The sequence below is a fragment of the Scyliorhinus torazame genome, chromosome 7 (assembly GCF_047496885.1).
Source record: "Scyliorhinus torazame isolate Kashiwa2021f chromosome 7, sScyTor2.1, whole genome shotgun sequence".
Classification (NCBI taxonomy): Eukaryota; Metazoa; Chordata; class Chondrichthyes; order Carcharhiniformes; family Scyliorhinidae; genus Scyliorhinus; species Scyliorhinus torazame.
Genome location: NC_092713.1, coordinates 27421627 through 27439166, shown reverse-complemented (window position 1 = coordinate 27439166; position 17540 = coordinate 27421627). Strand labels below are relative to the sequence as shown.

At 43.4% G+C, this 17540-nt stretch overlaps 1 protein-coding gene across 2 annotated transcripts in view; it reads right to left on the bottom strand.

Moving 5' to 3' along the window:
* Positions 1-452: 452 nt before the first annotated feature.
* Positions 453-17540, bottom strand: part of znf326 (zinc finger protein 326) — a 34537-nt gene continuing 17449 nt past the window's right edge. The window contains exons 5-13 of one of the 2 annotated variants that reach the window (XM_072510467.1): positions 16746-16914; positions 14799-14854; positions 8854-8956; positions 8661-8775; positions 7389-7536; positions 5304-5406; positions 3195-3325; positions 2369-2464; positions 453-1255 (exon numbers count right to left, since the gene is read on the bottom strand). In XM_072510467.1, the coding sequence (XP_072366568.1) occupies positions 1130-1255; positions 2369-2464; positions 3195-3325; positions 5304-5406; positions 7389-7536; positions 8661-8775; positions 8854-8956; positions 14799-14854; positions 16746-16914 (1047 nt within the window). In that variant the 3' untranslated portion in view covers positions 453-1129. The remainder of the gene's footprint in view (positions 1256-2368; positions 2465-3194; positions 3326-5303; positions 5407-7388; positions 7537-8660; positions 8776-8853; positions 8957-14798; positions 14855-16745; positions 16915-17540) is intronic. The other variant, XM_072510468.1, reaches the window with a different exon arrangement.

Here is a 17540-nt window from a genome sequence, read left to right as displayed (position 1 = left end):
CAATTTGGTTTACGTCCAGCGAGACTGGAGAATCTCTCCCATTATCTTTATAATGTACAATCACTTAACCATGTAACTGTTTCAGTGTTGTAGTGTAACCGTGTGTGGGGAATCTGTCTTGTGGTGCTAAAATGGAACCTTGAGGTAAAAACACCCAGACCAAAAATATCTGAAGAACGGGACTGAACTGCACTGTGGGCTCGAAGACGCAAGGCAGGATGGTTAATTTAATCAAGACACAGCTTTGCTGCTGCAAATGACAAATGTAGAGCGTTTGCACCAGGGAAGATAAACAGACTGTGCCTCATTAAGGGACATTAAGTGAGCCTCCCTCTCCCAACTTTGGAGATGATAACCATGTTGCACACTCTTCAATATTAACTGCAACTGGAGAAAGTGATCATGCAGCTGTCGAATATTTAATTTTGTTCGCAAAACAACAAGTTAATAGATTACATATCTAAAATTCTTTATTGCCATTAGTAGCGTACAAAGGTGTACATAGGATAACATCAATGAAAGGAAGAAGTCAGACTTTGACTTCACAATACAGGTAAACAAGCAAAACCTTTCAATACGAAGCAGTAGTCGCTTATCAAACTAGTTGTATTCTAATTAGTACCAATATAAATGTCCAAGGAAAATTACAGTATTTCCTTACCTTTCTAAACGATGCAACAAAGAAGCACTGGGTAACTGAACACTACAAAGTTCTAAACAACCTACATACTAAGATGCTTAAAAAGTTTTTTTTTTTTTAAAAAGACACTAATGAAGATTGTTCAGTATTGGCAAAAGCAAAGGGCCCATTGAACACATTCCCCCTCTAATGCAACTCCCTTTTGACTAGGTTGTTCATTCCTCAGTCTTAACATTTCTTTAGTATTTAGAACAGTTAGCATTTTCTCTACTAATACATGGTTATACGTGGAAATCTAACACTATTTTGTTAACAGAAAACACTAATACACAAGCTGCATAAAAAGTATTTCAGTTACAATCAGCCAAGGAATATTAAAACACCACACCAGTGCTTTAGAATAACAAAGCAAACATATTTTTCTCCATTACTACTGCATTTTTACAGGTTCAGAATTGATCAGATTATTACATCCCCATTCTGAAGATGTTACTGACTAATTGGTTCACTTGCAGCTTCCTCCACATCGGCCTTAGCTTCATCTTGTTCTGCTGCTTGATCTGGCAGCTTTTGTTGCTGCAGTTGCTCCTGAGGATTGTCAAAAGGGTTTTCACCCTGCACACAAGCAAGAAACCAAATTGTGAACGCACAAATTTTTATTATAAAATTATTTTATGGCTCAGTCATTAAAGGGCAAGCTACAGGAAAGCAAACCAAGCACTAGGTTTTATTTCTAGCGGGACAGAATTGAAAAGTAGGGAAGTTATGCTAGGCTTGGAGCGAACTTTGTTGAGTTCTAGTTGGCATTTTATAAGAAGGATATAGAGGCACTGGAGAGGGTGCAGAGGACAGTTGCAAGGATGATACCAGAAATGCCTGGATATACAGGTCAGGAAAAGACAGACAGGCTGGCCCTCCCCTCTCGTGAAAAAATGGCTGAAGGCCAACCTAATAGAGGCCTTTACAATAGAGGCAATCATTATGATTGTTGCCAAGAAATCCAATATGGAATTCAGAAGAAACTTCTTCACTCAGACCTATGCAAATGTGGAAAACGCTGTTACAAATAGTGGTTGAAGCATGATACAGATGCATTTATGGGGAAACTAGATAAGCATATGATGGAAAAAAGAGATAGATTGCTATGATGGGAGATTTAGGTAAAACAAGGAGGCTCCAGCAGAGCGTGGACTGGTTATCCAAATAGCTTGGTTCTGTGCCATATATCCTATGTAATTATGTATTAAATTATAATTTCATTTCATAAAGCCATTACATTTAGCAATGAAGAGATTAGATTATATACGTCTACCACATCATCACGCCTCCATCATGAGCGGATGTCTCCAACTTGAACCTTATCTGTCTGATTTATTCAATCATTTTTTCCATACTGCCCCCCAAACCATGCTAACTCATTGTGCTGGAACCTATAAATGCTTTGGTATTGGCAGAAACTTGGTAAACAAATGGAGTCTACTTTCCCCTTACCAAAGCCACCAAACTAGCTATACATATCACAATCAGTACCTAAACTATAGAACAGCTCTCATGGCAAAGTTCTCATTGATTGAGCACCTCGCCTCCCTCCACCACTTCCAACTTTTGCAATGACGTCCCATCTTACCATGCCACCGCCCTAGATCCCACGGTAATATGCTAATATCTTCCCTGTAAACTCTGACTCAAACGTGAGTGATTTATGCAGTTACAACATTTCAGCCTTACCTTTAAGAACATGTCAAATTTAGCCTTTACGGTTGGGTTATTGAGCATGCTGCTGGCTGTGAGGAGGCTTTCCCTTCTGACCTGGTCATGGTAATTCTGGAAAAAAGTTAGCACCAACAGGAAGGAACAAAATCAGTCGTAGAAGAATGCTCACATTCCCTTAAAGTTTAATAGTCTGCGAGGCAACAATGCCCAGGACAAACAAGAAACTTAAATATTCTAGATGCAGAAGTTATACTGAAGCACCTTGGATTTAACTCTTAAATGATAACGGGTTCTGTTAATTTCTGTCTAGACCTATGCCAAACTAAGCCCCACTTACCTATCACATCAATCTCTGCCTATATCTGCGATGTATCACTTTCAAAATCTGTGTCCTCATTCACAAATCTTTCCACAGCTTATCCACCCTGTGTCCCTCCGTACCTACCCCCCCCCCCAAAAAATCTCTTCTAGATCAACAGCTCAACCCAAACTCTCTCTTCTTCCCATTTAGAACATCTGCGGGTTCCATATTTGCTCTCGCAGTGGCAAAAATCTCCAGCTATTAGCAGCTTCTCTCTCCCACTTCTCGCTCTTGATTCTGGTTTGGTGCTGGTACCATCTCCTTTCTTTACCGGGACACTTTACAACTATAAAGACTATGCAAGAGTAACTTGCTATTGGGCAACTCAAAACTAGTATAATATGCACTTTATCAATACCATTTATAAATTAATACAAGTTGCAATCTCACCCACAATGAGGCAGTTTAGTAAATTCTTGACTGGACAAGATACTTTTTTTTAAAAAATGATGCTGGCCCCAAATACTTTAAATAAAATACCTTCTTGCTGTTGGTATGTTCATTAGACTTCAAATGCTGTTGTACAGAGTGAAATAGGAAAGGAATATAGGTATTGCAGACTGCACACTGAACAGCTTCAACTCTTTTCATTTGATCATCTGGAGCAACGCCTATAAGCCAAAAGGAAGAAAATAAAAATATGTTTTAATAAGATTATTCCAAGAGCATAGATGCTGAGAAGAGATTCCCATTTTGGACTCCTACATTCAGTTGAAGAACTAAATCCAAGAATGTACAATTGTGGTTATATTCCCCCATTCATTGTGCCCAGCTTTCACAATGTTAATTAACTGTTACCTTTGAATAACAATTATTTGCACAACACAATGTATGAATTCAGTGAAACGCTGCATTTATAGACTGAAAAACACTATCTGCAAGAAGTCTATCATATTGCTACTGCAAAATATTTGAAACCTGTTTAGCGAATATTTTATTTTTCTTCAGAATTTTCATTGATGGCAAAAATATCTTGTAGGCTAGTCAATACATATTGGATACAAATGTAATTGTAACCAAAAAGATCATTCTGAAGTACAATTTACATATTATCCTCGATGCAGTTCAGATGGATTTCCAGAAAGATTTTGATATGGTTCCACATAAAAGGGTGTTAGCCAACTTTAAAACTCATGGAATTGAAGAATAAGGATAATCGATATGTCTTCTAAATGGAAGGAAGTGATGAGTTGTGTCCCATGAGGATTTGTATTGGGGTTTCAACTTTTCATTATACTGTACTTATTCAAGGCTTTGATGACACTACACAAAGCCATATATCTAATTCTACCATTTTTCATGAAAAGGAAACTGTCAGGAAGGCAGCCATTTGCTTGAACATGATTAATCTGCCCTTTCAACATGGAGATCATTACCAGTGAAACTTTAATTTTCACATTCTATCTACTCACCTATTTATTATAAATGTTTAAAAAGGGAAATGCCACATTCAGAACTGTTGTATAATCAACACATAGGAACAGGAGTATGCCATTTGGCCTCTCGAGCTTGTCCTGCCATGAGATCAAGGCTGATCTGTAGCCCAACTCCATATACCTGCCATGGGCTCATATTCCTTAATATGTTGGCTTAACAAAAATCTATCTCTCTTAGATTTATTAACAACTGTCCAGCTTCAACCGCTGTTTGTGGAAGAGTTCCAAACCTCTATCACCCTTTGCACGAAGAAGTGCTTCCTAAACATCTCTCCTGAACAGTCTAGCCCCAATTTGTAGACTATGCCTCCCAGCTTCAGAATTTCCAACCAGTGGAAATCTCCAGTAGCATCTCCAACCAGGGCAGCATGGTAGCACAGTGGTTAGCACAGTTGCTTCACAGCTCCAGGGTCCAAGGTTTGATTCCCGGTTTGGGTCAATGTCTGTGCGGAGTCTGCACCTTCTCCCCGGGTTTGCGTGGGTTTCCTCCAGGTGCTCCAGTTTCCTCCCACAGTCCAAAGATGTGCAGGTTAGGTGGACTGGCTATGCTAAATTGCCCTTGGTGTCCAAAAAAGGTTAGGTAGAGTTACAGGGACAGGGTGAAGGTGTGAGGATAGGGGAGGGGGGGGGATGTATGGGCTTAAGTAGGGTGCATTTTCCAAGGGCGGTGCAGACTCAATGGGCCGAATGGCCTCCTTCTGCACTGTAAATTCTATGAAATAGTTTATCTTTATCTACCCTGTCTTTCCCTATTAGTATCTTGAATACTTAGATACATACTTAGACCTTCCAAATTCGAGCCAAAACAGGCCTACTTCGACTTCGTGTCATCTCTCCTCATAACTTAACCCCTGTAGTCCAGATATCATTTTGTAAACCTATGTTGCACTCCCTCCAGGGCCAAAATAGCCTTCCTGAAGTGTGTTGCCCAGAACTGCTCATAGTACTCCAAGTAGGGTCTACCCAGGGTTTTGTATAGCCACAGTATCATTAGAAAAATAAATTCTACAGCAATGAACATGCTGTACAATTATTCAGAGGTGTACATCAGCCAATAACCAGTGATGTCCACCACTGTCATTAAAGTTCACTCTCTGTAAAACAAACCAAACTACAAATAAAAACAGCAAGATTCACAATATACATAACCTACCCATCAAAACATCCTTTGAGAGTTTCTGTGCTGGCTCCTTTTGCTCCTGTTGTTGCAGTTGTTTACGAGCAGCAATCTTTTTATTCTTGTTGACCATTGATGCCTGAATAAATTATATTTTCAACAAGATATTGAAAGTCTTGTTAAAAGACCAATAAAGCAAATTCTATTTTGGGAGGAAATACAATATTCTATCAAATGTAATTAAAATTAAAAGATTAATGACCTAGATAAGATTAAAAACTAGTAATTTGATTAGATTTCAGATGAAATTATAAAACCAGTTGAAAGTGCCGAGGCAATGCTGTGGAAGCAAGGTGATAGCACTTTCAACTCGAAGGTTCACGACAGTATGGATTCAAACCCCATACCCAGTTTTCATCTCATAGCCTCAGCTGATGATTAACTTAGAGGGAATCCTGCACAAGTCTTCCTGACGGTAAAAGTCTCACACATCTATTCAAGTGAATGCTATAAATCTCATGCCACTAATCAAAGAGCAGGTGGTTTTCTGGCCCACATTTCTCCCCCAAACACACCATCAAAAAATATCTCAACAGCTAATTCAACTTGCTTCCACAGCATTGCCTCGGCATTTCAACTGATGGGTTCACTGCATTTCAAAAAAGTCTGAAGTAGATTGAGAATTTAATGCATTTATATACGGCTGTATTGCAAGTATTACATGGATAGGTTACAATCACTCAAACTTCAAAATGATTTCACAACCTCACATTTCGTGCTATGTATCTTTCTGAATGTGCAAACACTCAACAGCATGCAAGCAATTAAAACAATGATCTACATATCACGCCGTTCAGCTTTTCAAACTGCTGTCCAAATTCAAGCGCAAATTAAATAGCAAACATAATCCCATTCCTTCAGCTAACTTTCCACTTTAGATAAATCAGCATTTCATACAAAAAAGGATTGCATGTCCATAATAAAAAAGAAAATCAAGAAAGAGAATCTTCTCCATATTTTATTGTAAAAGCCCTGGGGTACTAATCAATAGGCAGGCTCAATTTGCACAGTAAACTAGAGCTGTTTAGCAGCAAGGGTATGAATGCCACAGGCTGGACTGTTTCCACATTGTACACAAGGATCAGTGTAAGAAAATTTAATTATTTAATTCAGTATTCAACCAGCCCCCTAGTGCCTTGTAGCAGAAAAGCTGTATGAACAAGGCTGTAAGTAACGAATCATGCACTTCTGAAGAAAGGATTTTGCAGGAAAACTATGTTATGTGGAGAATAACGCATACGTGGGAATTAAAACATGGCAGTAATCTATTCAAGAGGTCCAATAGTTATCAGAAATCAGAACAAGAAAACAAAATGATTTTTAATTTGGATAAGTAAAACAGAACTATTCTTAAAATCATGCTTCAAAATAATGCCAATTTCTTCAGTTTATATGCAGATTAATTCAGTCTTGGGTCTTGTGTTAGGTGTTAGCCATGATACAGTACAGCAGCAGGTGGCTTCAGACTTTACCCCAGAGATTTGAGCACACAATCCATAGCTGACGAGAAGGAATACTGCATTGCTGGATATGCCAGCTTTCAGATAAACAAAGGCCCTGCCTGGCCTCTCAGGTGAATGTAAAGGATTCCACAGCACTATTCGAAAAGGAGTGATTGGCCCTGGCCTAAATTTATCCACCAAACAAAATCACTAGAATCAATTAATCTGCTCATGTAGCTCTCGTTTCTGTTTGTAGGACCATCGTTTGCACAGGTTTGCTGCCACATACCCCTCCATTACAACAGCTAATTGCCTGTAGAACGTTTGCCGATCCTGGGGCTGTGAAAGACACACCAAAAATGCAAGTCCTATCCTCAAGTTGGCACAGTCTGTACTGATCAATTATGACATTCACCCCCAGAAGTGATTAAAGAAAAACCTCCAACTAGATTGTAAACTATAAATGACATGAAATATGATGTGGTATTTGTATGAAAACAAATTTCAAATTAAGTTAGACAAATTAAGTTAGAAATATGTGTGGACTGCTACCGAGATAGATTTGTAATAATGTATGTATATTCAGTTCAAAATTCAAATCACGTTCACAGAAACATACATGAAGGAAGTCAGCAGCTCCTTTTTCAAACTGAATGTTCTTTCCAATGAACTCAAGTGTCTCCTTATGGTAAGGAGTTTCGAGATGAGCCTCAATTTCTTGTTCCTCGGTAGTTCGAAATTTACAAAGAGAGCATGTGAATGCATTCCTAAAAAGGAAAATGTTCAATTCAGATGCACAACATACAGAAACTTTGAATTTTACTTTTGTCTTCCGAAACAGAGGATGGAATGGTTTTGGAAAGCTGCTGCTCTGCTTCCTCGATAGATTCTAATCTCTGCTCTGAACTAGATTTCTCAGGCGTCGTAGTGGTATTGCCATTGGACTAGTAATCCAGAGACCTAGGGTAATCTGAGGACCCTGGTCAGGAACCCACCATGACAGGTGGTGGAATTTAAACTCAGAGTCCAGGATCAGGTGTCACAATCTGAGGATGCATAGAATCATAGAATTTACAGTGCAGAAGGAGGTCATTCGGTCAATCGTGTCTGCACCGGTCCTTGGAAAGCGCACCCCCCCATCCCATCCCCTTAACCCAACCCACCTTTTTGGACAAAAATGCGGTGTGATCATTTAGGATGGAGTAGAAATATCTTCACCCAGAGAGTGGTCTGCCTGTGGAATTTGCTACCACAGAAAGCAGTAGAGGTCAAAACATAGTGGGCAGGATACTCAGTCCTGCAGACACGTTTTCTGGGGTGACGTGCCCCGCCTGCAGTGGGGAACCTCTGTCCCGGCAGCTGGCCAATGGGGTTTCCCATTGTGGCCGCCACCCCACCCCGTCGGTAAATCCGCATGCGTGAGTGCGCTGCTGGTGAAGCGGAGGATCTCGCTCTACGTGTTTCATGAAGCACTTTGAAATAATACTTCAGGCGAAGGGGATCAAAGGATATGGGGAGAGGGGAGGAGAGAAAAGAGAGGCGGGATGAAGCTATTGAGTTGTTTGATCAACCATGGTCATGAATGGCGGAGCAGGTTCGAAGGATCGAATGGCATCTTCCTGCTCCTATTTTCAATGTAAACTTGAATAGTACTGTTCAAACCCAGGTGATTCTATTTTTGTCCCAGGTTCATTTTCAATAACAACCAGTTTATCAACATACCTGAATTTGATATCCTCTTCACTCCATCATGAAACTTATACAAACTGGACTTCCTAATCCATGGGCGCATTAAAAATAAACTTAATCAATGTTGTAATGCGATTTGTGGCATTTATCTAGTTAACGGCTGGCTTTGATAATAAGTAGGTACCACTTCATTTAAACATACCGGTAATCCTCGCCATATTTTTCAGTATTCTTCTCACGTCTACGGCGCTGCTTCTCTCTTCTTGCCTCAAGTTTCTTTTTCTCCTCTTCATCTTCATTTTCAGTTTTCTTTTTACCTTAAATGATGATTTTTTTTTCAAATAAAAAGTACTAATGAAGTAACTATATACTTTAGGAATAATTAATTTACTTACCTTCATTCTTGTCAAAGCATTCATATGCGTCAGGTTCATATGCATCTTTTGTAAAATCTTCATCCTTTGTTACTCGATCCTGAACCACATTTGTTACAGTCTGCTGAAAAGGTACAGAATTAAAACATTAAATAGAAGGAACAATAATAAAGTTTGTAAAGCTGCAGTCTAACTCCATGGACAATTTTATACCTTCTGATAAGCAACAGATGGCTTTTGAACTGCAACCAATCTCAGGTAAAACATGAGTATGGTATAGTTCACCATAATAATGTACTTTATCTAAACTTCTAAAATGAAATGAAAATCGCTTATTGTCACAAGTAGGCTTCAAATGAAGTTACTGTGAAAAGCCCCTAGTCGCCACATTCCGGCGCCTGTTCGGGGAGGCTGTTACGGGAATCGAACCGTGCTGCTGGCCTGCAATACAGAAAGCCACATAAAATATAGGAAAAGTAGTAGCAGGAAGAGGCCATTCAGCCCTTCAAGCTTGCTCCGCCATTCATTATGATCATGGCCAATCATTCAACTCAATAGCCTAATCCCGCTTTCCCCCATATCCATTGATCCCCTTCGTGCCAAGTGCGATATCCAATTACTTCTTGAAATCATACAATGTTGCAGCCTCAACTACTTCCTGTGATAACAAATTCCACAGGCTCACCATTCTCTGGGAGAAGAAATTTCTCATCTCTGTCCTTAATGGTCTACCCTGTATCCTCAGACTGTGATTTCTGGTTCTGGACACCCACCATCGGGAACATCCTTCCTGTATCTATCCTGTCTAGTCCTGTTAAAATTTTATAGGTTTCTATGAGATCCTCCCTCATTCTTTTGAACTCCAGCGAATACAATCCTAACCTATTCACTCTCTCCATGTACGTCAGTCCTGCCATCCCAGGAACAGCCTGGTAAATCTTCGCTGCACTCCCTCTATAGCTGGAACTTCCTTCCTCAGATAAGGAGACCAAACCTACACACAGTATTCCAGGTGTGGCCTCATCAAAGCCCTGTATAATTGCAGCAAGACATCCCTACTCCTATACTCGAATCCTCTCGTAATGAAGGCCAACATACCATTTGCTTTCTTTACTGCCTGTTGCACCTGCATGCTTACCTTCAGTGACTGGTGTATGAGGACACCCAGGTCTCGTTGCATGTTCCCCTCTCCTAACTTATGGCTATTCAGATAATAGGCTTCCTTTTCTTGTTTTTGCTACCAAAGTGGATAACCTCGCATTTAACCAAATTATACCGCAGCTGCCATTCATTTGCACACTCACTCAATTTGTCCAAATCACACCGAAGGATCTCTGCATCCTCCTCACAGCTCACCCTCCCACCCAACTTGGGGTCATTTGCAAATTTGGAGATTTGACATTTTATTCCCTCATCTAAATCATTAATATATATATTGTGAAGACTTCTGGTTGCGGCGATGCACTGCTAAGCCGCACGTTTCAGCAGCTCCCGTTCTAACGGACTTTGGGCTCTTTTTGGGAGCCCCAACGGAAATTTTTTCGGACCAAACCCAGTGTGGGGTGACGAAGTAAGGAGTCCCCCCTGGTGTGTATGGAAAAGATCGGTGGTAGTGGCCAGATTGCGAAGGATCCGTTGGAGCAGCGGCAGAGAAGGAAGAAGCAAGATGGCGACGGATGGAGCCCAGACGACATGGGGCCCGGACCAGCAGGAATTCCTTCGACGGTGTGTGGAGGAATTAAAGAAGGAGGTGCTGGCGCCGATGTTGTTGGCAATCGAAGGGCTAAAAGATACGCAAAAGGCCCAGGCGATAGAGCTCCGTGGGGTGAAGGCAAAGGCAGCTGAGAACAAGGATGAGATTCTGGGCCTAGCGGTAAAAATGGAGACGCACGAGGTGCTACATAAGAGGTGTATCGAAAGGCTCGAAGCCCTGGAGAACGGCTCGAGGAGAAAGAACCTCTGGATTCTGGGTCTCCCCGAGGGAGTGGAGGGAGCTGACGTTGGGGCTTATGTGAACACGGTGCTCCATTCGCTTATGGGAGCTGAGGCCCCCTCGGGCCCCCTGGAGATGGAAGGGGCTCACCGGGTCCTTGCGAGGAGACCAAAGGCTGGAGAACCACCAAGGGCGATAGTGGTGAGATTTCACCGCTTCACCGACAGAGAGGCGGTTTTGCGCTGGGCCAAGAAGGTACAGAGTAGCAGGTGGGAGAATGCGGTGATACGAGTGTATCAGAACTGGAGCGCGGAGGTGGCGAGAAGGAGAGCGAGTTTTAATCGGGCCAAGGCGGCGCTACACAAGAAGAAAGTAAATTTTGGGATGCTGCAGCCCGCGATTGTGGGTCACATACCAAGATAGACACTACTACTTTGAAACGTCGGACGAGGCATGGACCTTCATCCAAGAAGAGAAACTGGACCAGAACTGAGGGACTGATGCTATGGGGGAGATGACGATGTTGATGTACAGAAATGTAAATTGGGGAATGGGAGGTTCACAGTATTGGGACGATAGATGGGTTTTTCCCCCACCCCCTCTTCTTGACGGGGAGACACTTAGAAATGTGGGCGCCGGTGGAAAAAGGGACAGAGGTGGGGGATGGGGAATGGGGGAGCTGCGCCATAGGGGTCGGGGCTGATCCAGGAAAGCACGGGTTTTTTTCCCGCGCTAGGGAGATGATGGCGGGAAGATAGGCGCAAGGAGGATGAGAGTTCCACACACAGGGGGGGGGTCAAGGAGAGAGCGGGGGAAGCCGGGGTCAGTTGGAGTCAGCTGACTTTCGGAAGCATTATGGGAGGAGTGACCATGCTAGATGGGGATCTAGCGGGGGGGGGGGGGTCAACTGGGTTGCTACTGCTGGGAGCTGGCAAGGGAAGAGGTGGTCAGGACGGGAGTGCGCCGCCTGGGGGACGGGCGGGTGCGCGGGACCTGGACGTGGGACTGGCCTAGAGTAGGGGATGACTAGTCAGCCGGGGGGGGGGGGGGGGGGGGGGGGGGGGGCAGCCCCCCAATCCGGCTGATCACGTGGAACGTGAGGGGCCTAAATGGGCCGATTAAGAGGGCCCGAGTGTTCGCGCACTTAAAAGGACTGAAGGCAGACGTGGTCATGCTTCAGGAGACGCATTTGAAGGTGGCGGACCAGGTTAGGTTAAGGAAAGGATGGGTGGGACAGGTGTTCCACTCAGGGTTGGACGCAAAAAATAGAGGGGTGGCGATATTGGTGGGGAAACGGGTGTCGTTCGAGGCTAGGAATATAGTGGTGGACAACGGTGGTAGATATGTGATGGTGAGTGGTAGATTGCAGGGAAGGGAGGTCGTGCTGGTAAATGTATATGCCCCGAACTGGGATGATGCGGGATTTATGAAGCGGATGCTGGGACGTATCCCGGACCTGGAGGTAGGAAACCTGGTAATGTGAGGGGGTTCGAGGGTGGCAGGAACGGAGTATTCGGCCATAGCCGTTTCAGACCATGCCCCGCACTGGGTAGATCTGGAACTAGGAGAGGAGAGGGAACAGCGCCCACTCTGGCGACTGGATGTGGGACTATTGGCGGATGAGGGGGTCTGTGGAAGGGTGCAGGGATGTATTGAGAGGTACCTGGAGGCCAATGATGATGGTGAGGTCCGGGTGGGGGTAGTATGGGAAGCGCTGAAGGCGGTGGTTAGGGGAGAGCTGATCTCCATTAGGGCTTACAAGGAGAAAAAAGAGGGCAAGGAAAGGGAGAGATTAGTGGGGGAGATTTTGAGTGTGGATAAAAGATATGCGGAGTACCCGGACGAAGGACTATATAGAGGCGAAGACTTCAGACGGAGTTTGACCTGCTGACCACAGGGAAGGCAGAGGCACAGTGGAGGAAGGCACAGGGGATGAGATACGAATATGGGGAAAAGGCGAGCCGGTTGCTGGCCCACCAGCTTCGTAAGAGGATAGCGGCGAGGGAAATAGGGGGAGTTAGAGATGAAACGGGAATTACCGTGCGGAGTGCAGGGAAGGTAAATTAGGTGTTTAAGACCCTTTTATGAGAGGCTATATAGGTCCCAACCCCCGGAGGGAAGAGGGGATGAAACAGTTCTTGGACCAACTAAGCTAAGGTTCCCGAGGGTGGAGGAGCAGGAGGTGGCAGGTCTGGGGGCGCCAATCGGGGTGGACGAGGTGACTAAAGGGTTGAGGAACATGTAGGCAGGGAAGGCCCCGGGACCAGGCGGGTTCCCGGTGGAATTTTACAGGAAATATGTGGACTTGTTGGCCCCGCTGCTGGCGAGAACCTTTAACGAGGCCAGAGAAGGGGGGACTCTACCCCCGACAATGTCGGTGGCGACAATATCATTAATCCCGAAGCGAGATAAAAATCCGCTGCAATGCGGGTCATATAGACCTATCTCGCTCCTGAATGTAGACGCCAAGTTGCTGGCAAAAGTGCTAGCGACGAGGATGGAGGATTGTGTCCCGGGGGGTGGTGCATGAAGACCAGACAGGGTTTGTAAAGGGGAGACAATTGAATGTCAACGTGCGACGGCTGTTGGGGGTGATAATGATGCCCCCAGTGGAGGGGGAGGCAGAGATAGTGGCAGCGATGGATGCAGAGAAGGCATTTGATCGGGTAGAGTGGGAGTATTTATGGGAGGTGTTGAGGAGGTTTGGGTTCGGGGAGGGGTTTGTCAGTTGGGTCAAACTCCTCTATGGGGCCCCAGTGGCAAGTGTAGTCACAAATCGGCAGAGATCGGAGTATTTTCGGTTACATAGGGGAACAAGGCAGGGGTGCCCCGTCCCCATTACTGTTCGCGCTGGCAATTGAACCACTGGCCATAGCGTTGAGAGACTCTAGGAAATGGAGAGGGGTGGTTAGAGGGGGAGATTGAGGAGGGTCTGTGGGCTGATGCCCCAAGTAGGGTAAATTCCTCTTCCTCATGTGCCAGGCTTAGCCTGATACAATTCAAGGTACTACACAGAGCACACATGACGGGAGCAAGGCTGAGCAGGTTCTTCGGAGTGGAGGACAGGTGCGGGAGGTGCTTGGGAAGCCCGGCGAACCACACATATGTTTTGGTCGTGTCCAGCACTGGATGAGTACTGGAGGGGAGTGGCAAGAGTGATTTCAAAGGTGGTGAAGGTCCGGGTCAAGCCAGGCTGGGGGTTAGCTATATTTGGGGTAGCGGAGGAGCCTGGAGTGCAGGAGGCGAAAGAGGCCGATATTCTGGCCTTTGCGTCCCTGGTAGCCCGGCGAAGGATCTTACTCATGTGGAAGGAAGCGAAACCCCCCGGCGTGGAGGCCTAGATAAACGATATGGCAGGGTTCATAAAACTGGAACGGATGAAATTTGCGTTAAGAGGATCGGTTCAGGGGTTCTCCAGGCGGTGGCAACCGTTCCTTGACTATCTCGCGGAACGTTAAGGGAAAATAGATCGTCAGCAGCAGCAGGCCGGGGGGAGGGGGGAGCACTATTTTTTGTTACTTTACTATTTTATTTAATAGTTAGTGTTATCCTTTATGTTGATTTGTAAGGTGGAAAAATTGTGTTTGAAAACTTTAATAAAATATATATTTTTAAAATATATATAGTGAATAGCTGGGGTCAAATGAGCTCCCTGCCCATTTGAAAAAGACCCGTTAATTCCTACTCATTGTTTCCTGATCGCCAACCAGTTTTCTATCCATATTAATACCCCCAATCCCATGCGCTTTAATTTTAAACGCTAATTTTTTATGTGGAACTTTGTCACAATTTTAGACGCTAATTTTTTATGTGGGACTTTGTCAAAAGTCTTCTGAAAGTCCAAATACACTGGCACCCCTTCATTAATTCTACTAGTTACATCCTCAAAACATTTCTGTAGTACATTGTTTTCATATTTATCATTTCATGCAAGCCCCCCCCCCCCCCTTCCAGCATGACTATCTGTTTAGTACCATATTAAAGACACTTTTAGACAATCTAGCAATAAGGAAATATCCAGATTCAATGAGACCTTTATCGGAGCCTTTGTTGTCTTGGTCCCAGCACTGCTAGCCTGAGCCTTGGCCACTGAAATAAATTCAAATGGATAATTTTCTGTCATTAAACTAGTCTGTTACATTAATACTAAACTATGTCACACACACATTTATGATTGTATAAACAGTACAAAGCAATGCTTGATATTTAAAATGTAATTGTGAAGAATTATAAATTTAGTTATGAAGCACAACAAACAATAATACCTTTCAAGTTAGTGTAAAAAAATGTTTATTTTTTCCAAATATTGATACTTTATACTACCCTCAAATGATACTTTATTGAACAATCAATGCACTTACTGCATTACATGGTGGTCCTCTTCATAATAAATAGCACACTCCGGAGTACAAGGACTGCAAGTTCCAACATTTAGAATAAGGGAGCCTTACTTCATGAGTAGTTGTGTATTTCTTTTTGTAGGAGTTGATCTGGAACGTACCATAGCAATACAAAAACCGCCCTGTGGCTATTTGATTAACAGCAAACCATTTAGGGCAAGCCTGGAAGTGGATGGGAATGGCCTAAGCCCACTTATATCAAAAATGCAATTTTATCAGTGTGCTCAGAATTAGAAAAGTTGGATATTTGAGATCACTTTTTCCAACAAAAAGTAATGGGGTCAATTTTAACATGGGTGATGTTTTTGAGGTGCAGCTCTCAAAGCCAGCAGAGAAACAGGCTGGGTATTCTGTCTCAGTTTCTGATGCTCTCAGCTCGCTAGGAAGTGGAATGGAGCAAGAAGGAAGCCTAAATGGGTTTTAATAATCCCATTTATTTTCCTACAGGACCATCGGCCTGTTCATGACAGATCACTGAACTTAGTTCCATTTGTGGGAAAATTTTATACATTCGCAGCTCACACACTAATAATAATCTTTATTAGCGTCACAAGTAGGCTTACATTAACACTGCAATGAAGTTACTATGAAAATTCCCTAGTCGCCACACTCCAGCGACTGTTCAGGTACACGGAGGGAGAATTCAGAATGTCCAATTCACCTAACAGCACGTCATTTTGGACTGTGGGAGTAAACTGAAGCACCCGGAGGAAACCCACGCAGACACGGGGAGAACGTGCAGACTCTGTAGTGACCCAAGCCGGGAATGGGACCCGGGTCCCTGGCATGTGAAGCAATAATGCTAACTACTGTGCTGCCCATGACTAACTCCGTAACTTGTTTCAATCTTACCTCTGCCATTTCACCGTGCTATGTCTCAGCTCATTGCCCCGTTAGAGTTAAATAATAGAGACCAGGATTTGAAGCCAGATTTTTCTGTCGGGGCTAGATCACAGATTACAATTTGCCTATTGAGCTATCAGGGAACTTCTAGCAAAAGTTTAACTTCTTATTGAAATGGCAGAGGTAAGACTGAAACAAGTTACAGAGTTAGTCATGGGTGCCAGGTAGCACAGCAGTTAGCCCTGTTGCTTCACCAGCACCAGGGACGCGGGTTCGATTCCGACCTCGAATGACCGTGTGGAGTTTGCACATTCTCCCCGTGGGTTTTCTCCAGGTGCGCCAGTTTCCTCTCAGTCCAAAGATGTGCAGGCTAGGTGGATTGCTAGATTGCCCCTTAGTGTAAAAAAAAAGGTTAAGTGGGGTTGGTGTGGAGTCGATGAGCCGAATGGCCTCCTCTGTACTCGAGAACGGTGCCCTTGCAAAGTTGGTTTCGTCGTTTACACGACATGTGCAAATAATTATGGAGTTTTTGGCAGACAGTTGAGGGTTGACTTACTCACGTATAAACAGTAATTGCTCGACTTTGAGTATTCTTGGCCAAGGTCAAATCTGTTCACTTAACTAGCATGAGAGAATTTACTATTAATTCGGCCCAGAACAAACCCAGTCAAAGTTCCTTGAGTTAGTAGTGGTGAGAGAATCGAGCATTCTGCATAAGGCCACATGTCAGTACTTACCAGCTGCTTTTAGAGCTTTTTCAGCAGCTGCTACTTTCTGTTTCTTTATCGCAGCTTTGTTGGCTTGTGCCCCTTTCCTTTTCATGCCTCTTCCAACATTTGATGAAAACCCACCTCTGTTGTATGACAGACCACTTCCAGATCTTGAGAACATATCTAAGTCTGACAGCTGTAATGTATTTTAAAAACCAAGCACAAATATTACAAAGCTGGGCATAAACATATGCAAATGTTCATACAAGTCAACCTAGCCAGTATGTCTAAATCTAGCTAAAATCTGTGAGTTTAAAACTCTAATCCTAAAAGGTCATTTCTTAAAAGCCAAGCATGCACTTAGTTGCACATCATGCAAACTTTGCCTTATAGCAACAAATTTTGAGTAGATTTCACTGTGATTTCAATATCTTATATTTGGAATGTCATTAATATCCTTCAAAATGCTCACCATTGAAACTATTTAACCTATTAGGATTCACCTATCTTCCTTGCCCTTTTAAGGTTGTTAGTGCTTAGAATCACTGGAGAAATTAAGTTCCCACTTCTCATACATCAAATATTACCATTTCCTGTTACTTTCTTCCTCATCTCCCCATTAAAATTACAACACCCAGGTCCTAGTTAAACAATGAAACTATATGTGCAAACAACGGTTCAGATTCTGAATCTATAGAGATGGTTTTTAAAATGCCACTGGATCCGAGGATGATCATTAGATCACAGGTTGCATTTATTGTTGCAGGGCCTCATTGTCCTATGAGGATTATTTTAATTCAGGGAAGGTGGCAACTGATAACA